Source organism: Papaver somniferum, chromosome 1 (genome assembly GCF_003573695.1).
Source record: "Papaver somniferum cultivar HN1 chromosome 1, ASM357369v1, whole genome shotgun sequence".
NCBI lineage: Eukaryota > Viridiplantae > Streptophyta > Magnoliopsida > Ranunculales > Papaveraceae > Papaver > Papaver somniferum.
The window spans coordinates 248,241,155-248,252,252 of record NC_039358.1 but is presented as its reverse complement, the minus strand read 5'-3'; the positions used below and the strand labels follow the sequence as shown (position 1 = coordinate 248,252,252).

At 36.2% G+C, this 11,098-nt stretch overlaps 1 protein-coding gene across 1 annotated transcript; it reads right to left on the bottom strand.

Annotated features, from left to right (window-relative positions):
* Positions 1–413: 413 nt before the first annotated feature.
* LOC113340325 lies at positions 414–4,168 on the bottom strand. The gene is made up of 8 exons (XM_026585533.1): positions 4,113–4,168; positions 3,138–3,554; positions 2,875–3,039; positions 2,557–2,770; positions 2,326–2,481; positions 1,788–2,231; positions 1,586–1,702; positions 414–818 (listed from the first exon to the last, which is right to left on the bottom strand). The coding sequence occupies exons 3-8, from the start codon at positions 2,892–2,894 to the stop codon at positions 573–575; spliced, it is 1,197 nt and encodes a 398-aa protein (XP_026441318.1). The 5' UTR covers positions 2,895–3,039; positions 3,138–3,554; positions 4,113–4,168; the 3' UTR covers positions 414–572.
* Between the last annotated feature and the right edge of the window lie 6,930 nt (positions 4,169–11,098).

The following is an 11,098-nucleotide window of genomic DNA, read 5'->3' as shown; positions in this document are numbered from 1 at the left end:
AGAAACTCTACATGAACCTATGTCATGGAAAGGGAACACTAAAAAGAGTTAAAAATGTTCAACAAGCTTAAGACTGGGCTATGCAAATAGCAGCTTCAAGTGGTTGGGCTAATGTCATTTTCGAAACAGACAATCTGAGCATCAATAACTTTTACAACATCAAACTAGTCTCTGTCAGCGGCAATGTATACCTCTTCTTAGAAACTATGTAAATATATGTAATAGTTATCCTGTGTGGTCTTGTGAGTTTGTTTATAGGTCTTGTAATAAAACTGCAAATGCTTTAGCAAAGGCAGCTCGTATACATAATTTATGTGGGGATTGGTGGGATTATCCACCCGACCTAGTAATTCATTACATAAATCATGATGTAAGAAATATGTTTATGTAATATAAAGTTTGCTCTTTAGTTCAAAAAGAAAACTGTCAAGATGGTCAACTAACTATGATCCTGAGACCAAAATTCTAATTAAAAGTTTTCAAAGACCCAAACTCAAAGCTGGTCCCAAAGTTTAGACCCAAACTCTAAATATCCCAAGATACTACAGTATATTTTTCAAGAGGGAAAACAGTTAAAAGATTTCGTCTTTGTGGGTTGGACCAGTCTTAGAAAACTCTGGAACATTGTGCTTATCCCAAGGGAAATCATCGAGATTGAAATTCATTACTTGGTCATCCTGCTTGCCTGCTCCTAGGGTATAAGGAACTTCTGCCACCTTCCATATAGAAGTCCGAGGACGCCTATCCTGACTCGAACCCCTCATACCAGCACCACCAGTTGTAAAAGCATCTCCAAGGGTATAAGTAACTTCTGCCACCTGTCATTCAAAAGTGTGCATTTTTCAGTTGCAGTGTGCATTTTCCAGTTGCAGATATAGCAAAACAGGTATCAAAACACAAGACCTAACCAAGGGAGGACATGGCAATAAAAACTATGGCTCAAGCAAGGGAGGAAGGTTATACTATTACAATCTAGTTACAAATTCATAGGGATTAAAAACTTACGGCAATAAGACATTTCAGAGTTCCTCAACAAGAATAAAAATGGTCGTAATCAAACAAGAATGCCAAATAAGATTCATCAACAATTCCGAGATTCTAAAATTCAACTTCAGATTTTCATGCTCAACCAGGACCTAAATCTTACAAAACTAAACTTCTCTATCGTTCCACATGTGAGCATAATCTGCAAGGCCAAATAGCATACACAACCAATGGACAGAACAACAAGACATACATAAACGAGGACTGTTCACCCTACTAATTTGACGGCTCAGTTGAGTAGCTTGGGTACCATTGACCTTTAGAATCCCATGATATACTAACAACAACCTTCAGAACGAACTACCAACAGTTGTTTTATAATGATGCATAAGTGGGGCTGTAAAAAAATGCCATTTTTAAAGAATGCAGACCCATTTTTATTCAAGCTTCTCAGTAGCTAATGTTACTTGTGAATTTTTTTTTCAGTAGCCTGATGACTCATGGTACTAGAAACATATTAAGAAGTGTTTGATTCTAGTGGACAAAGTCAAAATAAAAAGTGTTTGATTCTTGGTAAACAAAGTTAAAAGATGGAGCATACCGCTTTCTGCATGTCCATAAATTCAACTAGGATGCTTTTCCCAACTGTCAATAGTTGATTAATCGACAGCCTAATTTGATCCAGTTGATTGTTTGTGGCAGTGTCAAACGGTTTCACCTGTAGTACACAGTCAGATGAAGGCATGTAAGAAACTATTGGTATAATTTTAACGATATAAGCTGGTGAGAGAATGCGTACGTACCCCGAGTTTGACTGTTTCACTGTATTTTTCACATATACAATCCAACCGAAGATTAATTAGAGATGATTCAAATATAATTTTCCACAAAGCGATACATCCAAGTGGAGAGCCTCCGCCAGTAAGATCAGAATGCTTGACTGATTTTAGTTTCTCAACTGCTTCATATATCAGCTCTGATGTTTCCTTGGCAACCTCAGAAAACACACATTGAAGGGAAGAACGTGTGTCCCCGTATGGATTGCCTCGCTTGTCAGACATATCGACTACATCTACAAAACATTTAAGCAGTGTTTCCGCGACAGATTTTGTTTTAACGCCTTGCTCCTGGAGATTTTTTATACGGCCTCCGAAGGAAACTAATATTTTATTAGTATCCATAACTAATCGAATCGGGTCAACAGAACGATGACAACATTCATCATGAAGATACCGATCCAACAATTCCTAGAACAGAAACTCAATAGTTTAGAAAAAAGGATTCTAATTTATAACATTCAATGGTCTCAATGAGAACAAACAGGAAAAATATGTAGAATACCTTTGATTCCTTGAACTTTAGAATATAAACCAAGATGATGTCAAGAATCTTGCTGGACTGGTCGATAGATGAGGGACTAGAAAAAGGGGAATCCTTGAGTTTCTTCAGCAACCAAGCCGATTCACGTGACATGGTACACAGACTATCGAATAGGTGCTGAAATATCAAAACAAGGTTAAGTAATTCGGAATAAGCGAAGATACTTGGTGATTCAGCAGGATAAAGACTTACCTTTTGTCGCCAAATATAGTAGTCCACGGTGTGCTTGGAAAGGATAAGAGGACACTTGTGCCTATCTCCATCATCAACAGCATTGGAAGAAAATGCAACTGCATCAGACTTTCTCAATTGTTCCAGATGCTCAGAGAAATTATATATATGCAACAAACTGCTGCCCCTGCTGTATCTTGATGAGGTGATCGAGGAAAGACTCCAACAACCGAGCCTATGAAGAGGCACATACATGCCACGACATAAAAATATGTCAAATCCTATCCTATATGCCAAAATAAAGCCAAGATGCCATTTCCAGCAGTAAATATTAATTACCTGCTCTCGCCTGAAATCATCGCCAGATTCTGAACGAATTCTTTTTAGAAGTTTCATCAACCACAAGCTCCCGTCATAGTATTTATCTGCAATAACCACATCATCTGGTGACGCCTCAAGATGCAACCATGTATTCGGCTGGTAACAAATATCGATGTCATTATCCTGTACCCATTATTAGAATATGAGAAAATCACGAGACTTGAGATTGAAATAAAGGCAGATATGCGAGGTATAAACAAGAGTTGAACTTAGTTGCATACCTCATAGGAGGCATACTTGTCCAGGCCAGACATTTTCAACATCCAAAGAAAGCTAGAGAATGACCTCCCGTTACCGTATCTTCTGTTGACATCCGTCCAGTCATCTGCATCATATGCTGCTTCTTGGAGAAACATTTTAAGTGAAACCTCTAAATCTTGTTTCTTGATTTGAGATCTTGAACCTATAAGCGGTTCTCGGGAACGGTGATATGCAAATTCGACACTTAACCTTGCAAAGTATGCGTCTATCCATGAACCTTCTGATGGTGGCTTGCTTTTAGGTTTTGGATGTTTTGCAAGTTCTGCATGTTCAAGTCTTTTCTGTTCTATCAGTCTGTCTATCCATGTCATCTCATCCGTCATGGTAGCTCAAAAAATCAGAGTTGTTGCCTACTTGTTTGTTTAACCAATAATAACCTGCACAAAACCTGAGTTTCAGAGTTTTCTTTTTGACAAATAATGGAACAAAGATAAACGTGAGAAACATTGTGGTGTAATAAGGGCATGGCTTGCTTTACAATAATAATTACAGATTGTTAGACTCACTGAACTAGCTTTTGTGGAGATTATGTCTATCGTATCTCAAATCTGTTTCATAATTGTAAGGCTCGAAGAAAGAGATCATAACCATCTCAATCATAACTAACACATGAGATTTATCTAGTAATCAGTTCAATTCAAGGATCAGCTCTAACAATCAGCCAAATTACTAGATAAATCTCATGCAAACACTTGGATCAAAACCCATAGCAAACGTAAATCCCAACAATAAACATCCTGAAACTTGATATCGCCAAAAAAAAAAAAAATCAGCATGGTTTCCTGTCAAACAATGATCGATGGAACTAAAATACTCATCAACTCTAACAAAATTTCTTACAAATGAACAAACAGTTGGATTAAAACAATAACCTAACCAATAACATTAAACATACAGATCGAAACAGTTCCAGTTTACAGAGATTCGAAACTCACCAATGTTAACCTCCAATTTCTTCCTCATTCATCTGTCGACTTAGAGAGGAAAGAGGGGTTTCGTGTAGCCGGATCTCTCTCCTCTATGTTATAAATAAAAGTAGGAATTACCTATAGATCCTATTATAGTGTTCTTACTTAGTGACAGGTCCACCCACTAAAGCCCAGTAATCGGAAGTCCATAATAAAAAGAAAACAGAAAAATGGACCCAACTTTTTAAGTTCTGGTCCTGCACACATGTGGAACATATGGAGACGTATTTTTAAATATCGAAAACACCCTCAAGTATATAAAAGCAGTAACCAAATCCATTTCTTCTTCATTTTCTCGATCTATTCTTCTTCTTCTTCTTCATTTTCTCGATCTATTCTTCGGTGAAGAGCTCCGGCTATGAAGATCTTCTGAGGTGTTGATCAATTCGTGAACTCAAACTAAGATTAATCGGTAGGTTCAATTCCTTACTGTTGGTATAGTTTAGGTTTTCATTTTTCCTTTCTTCTTCAAAAGCTTATTTTAATTTAGGTTTTTTCTTCTCGGATTAGAGAAATTTTCATGTGTTATAGCAAAATCTAATGTTTAGGTATTATATTTGATGTTGATAGTAAACTGGAAGAGTTTACTTTCGTCGATTTGGTATGATCTCTGAGTGTGTTTGTGTTGCACCGCGTTTTTTAATTGATTTTTGGGTTCGATCTATGAGTACGTATATGTAATACTGAAATATCTTCTTTGATTCGGTTATATTCAGAGTTTTGTCATTGTTTTTGGGTTCGATCCATGAGTACGTATGTGTAATACTGAAATATCTGCTTTGATTCGGTTATATTCAGAGTTTTGTCATTGTTTTTGGATTCGATCCATGAGTGTATTTGTGTTGCACCGCGTTTTTTAATTGATTTTTGGGTTCGATCCATGAGTACGTATATGTAATACTGAAATATCTGCTTTGATTCGGTTATATTCAGAGTTTTGTCATTGTTTTTGGGTTCGATCCATGAGTACGTATGTGTAATACTGAAATATGTGCTTTGATTCGGTTATATTCAGAGTTTGTCATTGTTTTTGGGTTCGATCCATGAGTACGAAGATTTTTAGAACATCTTGATCGATTCAAGAACCCAAATCGATTCTAGCCTTTGGTAAGTTGATTTTCCTTATTAATCTTCTTCTCGTAATGTTTATTGGAAGGTTTCAAGATCTAATCATTAATTAGTTGATGTTTGATTATGTTTTCCACTTTGCACGCATGATTAATCAAGTGTTCCTTCATTTTCATGAAAATAATTCAGATCTAGATGAATAGTTACGTTTTTATTCATTTCGTTACTAGATTTGATTATACTAGTTTTCTTTTGTTGGGTTTAGGTTTTTTCAGTTGTTTTTGTGTATGAACTATCAGTACGTATATGATGTACTGACAAAAAACCTAGTTAATTGTTTAGTTTTTGTTTAAATAAATTTTTTTGTTGTTGTTTGATCCAGCAGTAATATATGCATACTGAATAATTACGTTATTTTTATTCATTTTGTTACTAGATATGATTATAATAGTTTTATTTTGCTGGTTTTAGGTTTTTTTCGGTTGTTTGTGTATGAACCATCAGTACATATATGCTATACTGACAAAAAACCTAGTTAATTGTTTATTTTTTGTTTAAATAATGATTCTTACAGATTTGTACTCTACCTGGAAGCAGTGCAGCAAATATGTACTCGAATTTGTATGCATTCAGATATATAATCGGATTTGTAAGCAATACGACAGATATGTACTCAGATTTCTAAGCAGTGCAACAGATATGTACTCAAATTTGTAAACAGTGTAGAAAATATGTAATCGAATTTTTAAGCAGTGTACCAGATATGTACTCAAATTTGTAAGCAGTGTAGACACACACGTTTGGTAGTAATGGGCATTATGGACATTTCCATGTTTTAATTAATTTTGGACCTCCGGATAAAAAAATGATCCGGTTGGACCTTACTATAAATAACTATATGGGCCTAGGACCAAATAAGAAATTTTCCTAAATAAAATAAATGCGGAAACCTACAAGCTAAGGAATCACCTTATGGGCCTCGGTCCAAATCTGTTTGGGAACTACTTTTAAACGGGTCCGGTCCCTCCGGATATCCGTAACCAGACCCATTTATCTGTAGCTTTCCAATTATTAAATTCATTTATTTCTACAAAATTCAGCATTTGTTTTAACTCCATAAGCCCAGTCAAATTTGTACATTATCCACAAACTCACTTTTATTTCCGTTCACTATTGTTTCTTGCCGAGTAAGTCTTGATTTGACTGAATCACAGTTTGTGGCTACATCACTCGTTGAAAACTATATTTTGCCAGAGAGTAAGTCTTGATTTTGAATCGCTCCGTGTGTTGCTTATCGGCCATGGTGCCAATTTTTCGGTCCCTTAGAATACTCCTCTTGGCCATTGACTTCAGAGACTTTTGGCTCCTATTCTCTTTTTTAGACTTGCTGTAGGACTCGATAATCTCATAATTTTACCCTATGGCATAGGACGACTCTAGTGTGCAGTAGTAATAGCAGTTACAGTTTGGTTTACACCTATGTTACACTGTAACTGTAATTGTCATTGATTAGTGGTGAGCTGTCTGAGTCAGTGTTGTCGGTATTAATACAGCCCGTTCTCTATTCTGTAAAGCACATTGATAAATACAATTGATTTGATCAATTGCATCTGTAGAAATACTTTTATCAAAAGTTCAATGGAATAATTGTTCAACTATGGTACCAGATAAACGTTTTCGATCCTGTTCTTCCGCTCTTCATTACCATTAATGGTGATTTTCTTCTTCTTTTATCAATCAAATCTCAGTTTTTTACTTTTTGACTTCTTCCATGTGTCTCTTTCTATCATCTACTTCAATGGATAATCTCCAGTACGATTCAAGAATTTCAACCATTCCATTAAATCAGATCTCTAATATCATTCAATACAAACTCAAGGATGATAATTTCATTATATGGAAAAGCCTGATTCTACCATTGTTGAAACATTACAAAGTTTCTGGTTTCTTGGATAGATCTACTGCTTGTCCTACAAAGTTTCTAACTCAAGATGATTTGATCAATGGAGTTGTGAATCCTTCTTATACAAACCGGTGTGAAGATGATACTACGCTGATTTTGTGATTACAATCAGCAATTTCAGATACTTTAATTTCCTATGTGGTTGGTGCATATTCGGCTAGAGAATTATGGAATAACATTGAATCAAGATTTGCAAGAACCTCTACAACTCATGCTATACAACTTCGTACAAAGCTACAATCATTCAAACTTGGCTCCAGTTCAATATCTAAACACTTGTGTAGGATTATGGATTCCCACCTTTGTAAGTTTTGGTGGGGAGAAACCCTTGACTCAAAAGATAAGAAACTTCATCTTTTGGGCTGGGAGATTCTGTGTGCTCCCAAAGCTGAAGGTGGTCTAGGCTTTTGAAAAGCGGAACTGAACAATCTTACCATGATTTCCAGAAATTCTTGGAGAATTTTAGAAAATCCTAACAACATGTTGACTAATGTCCTTAAAGCTAGATATTTTCCCAATATTGATTTTCTAAATGCTAAGTACCCTGATAATTGTTCTTGGACTTTGAAGTGTCTGCATGCTATAAAAGAAGTCATAACCTTTTATCCCATGGATTGTGGGAGATGGTCAATATATTAATCATTGGTGTGACAAGTGGATTCATGATTTGGGATCTGCTACTCCAAATCCACTTGTCCCTCAGGATCCTTCCATCAAATACTCCTACTTCATTAAGCCTGTCTCTAGATCTTGGAATATCTATAGGCTTAATACTCACTTTGATGATGCTTCTGTTTAGAATATTATCACCATTCCCTTAAGCCAGCTTTGCACTCCTCATAGGAGGATCTTACTAAAGATGGTAAGTTTTCTTAGAAAACTGCTTATATGGGTATCAGAGGCCTTAGACAATCACCCTGTAACATCTTTGGTTAAAAATTTGGAAGCTCAGGGTTCCTCACAGAATCCAAGTGATTCTTTGGAAAGCTGCTAAAAATGTCCTGCCTGCTAGAACGATGTTGCATATTAGAATGCATATGCACAATTTTGATTGCGCTAGATGCCTTCATCCTCAGGAGTCTGTTATGCATACTTTGGTCTTATGCCCCTTTACTAGTCGTGTTTGGTTACTGTATGATCTTTGCATCAACATTCATGTTTTTCAAAACAATTCTTTTACGGATTGGCATGTTTTGGTTGACTGATTTTGTTTCCAAATTGTCTGATGAAAACCAATGTGTCTTCACTACTATTTTGTGGTCTCTGTGGACTAGCGGAAATAATATGATTTTTCAAAACTTATCTGAAAATCATGTTAATGTTTTTCTTAGAGCCAGAGCTATGCTTTTAACCAGATCTAACCCTGCTTCTATTACCTATATCAGTTTAAGTGATAAATGGATGCCTTCATTCTTTGGTTGAATCAAATGTAATACTGATGGTGCTTATGATGATATTTATGGAGAAAAAGGTGCAGGTTATGTGATGAGAGATTCCTCCTGTAAAGCCTCTCTTTGTGCCTCCCTGGTGTTTCAAGTGAAGTCAGCAGAAGAAGCAAAAGCTAGAGGAATCTGGAAAGTGATACAGAAAGCTTTGGAACTAAAACTCACCCATGTTATCATTGAAAGTGACGCAAAAACTCTTATAGACAAGTTCTCTAAGGGATGTTTTGATGTAGACACTAGAACTGATGTCATTTTCAAAGACATTAAACTTTTTTCTTTTAAGTCTTGTAGAATGCATTTTCAATTTCCAGCCTCGTAACTGTAATTATGTGGCACATGTGCTTGTTCAATGGGCCAAGAAAAACAATGCCTCTATGTACCGGTCTGTGTCTCCTGTTTGGTTATTTCCAACAGTTGAGAGGGATCATTAACCTTTTTAAAGGACGTTATCTATTAAAAAAAAATAGACCCACCGAAAATGTTTCATCGAAGTTTATCCCGACTGAAATAGGAAATGGGACCTATTAAACCCATTCCTAATGCCGACGCTGTGAGTGTTTAATCTCTTCTATCAATTATCCTCTTGGGATAATGCTCGGTGTAAAGTTGCGGTGTGTCTAGCACGGCTGGAAAAGAAGATTGGGTTTCGGTTAGCCTATGTCAACACTTTGACCTGTAAGGAAAACCCGTCTCCATATTGCACTGTTTCAATGGAAACTGAGTTTCCATCGCATTAAGCTAAGCTAAACCGCTCTCGCATAGTGAGGTGAAATTAAACAATCATTTACTCAAGCTATAGCCAAGCCAAAATAATGCTGGGCCTACAGAAATATAAGTCTGCTAAACTGTAGCCGGCACAACATGTAACATCAGCAGCACTCATGGTTAATTATCGAATTTAATATTTATCTTCCAAATATGAACACAAAATGATAACTTTTTCGGTAATAATGATAAAGCTACATTTTTATGCTTCCAACATTTATCTGCCCTCTCCGATGGAAATCCCTAGAGAGTGAAGAGCGAGAGCGGAAAGTTGCAACTTTCATTAAACCCAAATCTAGCTAAGCCTGGAAAAAATAAACAACCACAACTATATATGGCTCTTGGCTACATTAAGCCGGATATTTTAGTTTCTGCCAAACTTAATGTGGATAGATTTGATTTGTGGCTTAAGATAAGAATGGGGTTATGAATGATCTTAAAAGTCTAAAGAATTCCATCCATATTTGTGACGAACATAAAACACGTATGACGAAGAGTGTAAGTTGCCTTGGCACTTGCAGTAGAGATTTATTCGAAATCTACTTTGGATTAGTGCTTTCAAGCTTTTTTTTTTTGCTACATGAAAAAGATGAGCCGTAATCTTTAAAGGTCCCAAATGAGAGCCTGAGCAAGTGCGTCCATAACCCCCCAAAATCCCCTTAACATAGTCGTTGTCGCTGTCAAGTGCACGTACGCCGGGAGTGTGTGTGGTAAATATAGCCGTTGATGTAAAAAAAACAGTGGTTTCCTAATTCAGAACCAATTGGGGAAACAGGGGTTTAAGCAACAAAGATGATAAAAGGAAATTATGAGAACAAAAAAGGATTTAATGAACGAGAATAGGAAACAAGAGCGCCTTTATAACACATAGTTTACTTCTTCTTCCGAGTTTGATTATTAGGGTTCTTTTTCTAATTTGATTATTGAAGATCATTCTTGGCGTAACATAATACATGGTTTTACTTCTTCATCTGAGTTTGATTATTAGGGTTCTTTTTATAATTTTCTTTCTCTGTATCTGATTCTTTAAGTTCTTCTTTCTCTCTCGGCTGGGGATTACTTGGGTTTTTAGAATTTTGTTTTGGATTAGGTTTTGTGATGATAATTTACTTCTGTTGATTGTTAATTAACAAAAAATCTCTGTTTCAAGTTGAGTTGATTCGATCTTGGACGAATTTTCTTTCCTTGGTGAAGAAGAAAAACTCCATCTTTAAGATTAATGGATGATGACAAAATCAACGGTGAGGATCGATGTTCGGGTGATCAGAAGAGGGAAAGAAGAATATCTTCAAATGATGGGAAGAGACAAAAGTTAACTTTAAGATCAATGGATGGTGTGGATCAGTCTCCGAGTGATGAGAAAAAGAAAAAAAAGGAACTGTTGTGATTATGTACCATTGTTGAGGAGGTTCTTGATGTTGATCGTATACGTAAAATGATTGAACCTGCGGGATTGGATGAAGGGCCATTTGGGTCGGAGCAATTTCAGTTTGTACCGGTTACCGTTCGAATTTACACGGACATAAAAGATCGTTCATTTTATCGGTCGGCTGAATATTTGGATGGCAGCTTACATTTCAAAGACTACAAAGTATTTTTGGGACAATGAAAATCTGCAAGAATTCATTATAGGGCCTGATACCGTCCAAGTGTTTCAAGAACTTGACAAGTTTCTAAATGGCAAACACATATACTGGGAAAACGAGAGTGAG

What these genes read in the sequence shown, in the direction of transcription:
- LOC113340325 (XM_026585533.1), bottom strand. Translation starts at nt 2,894, where the DNA reads ATGATTTCAGGCGAGAGCAG. An exon ending in ACTATATTTGGCGACAAAAG is followed by an intron (nt 2,482 to 2,556) that starts GTAAGTCTTTAT and finishes TTGATATTTCAG; the next exon opens with CACCTATTCGATAGTCTGTG. An exon ending in TAAAGTTCAAGGAATCAAAG is followed by an intron (nt 2,232 to 2,325) that starts GTATTCTACATA and finishes TTTCTGTTCTAG; the next exon opens with GAATTGTTGGATCGGTATCT.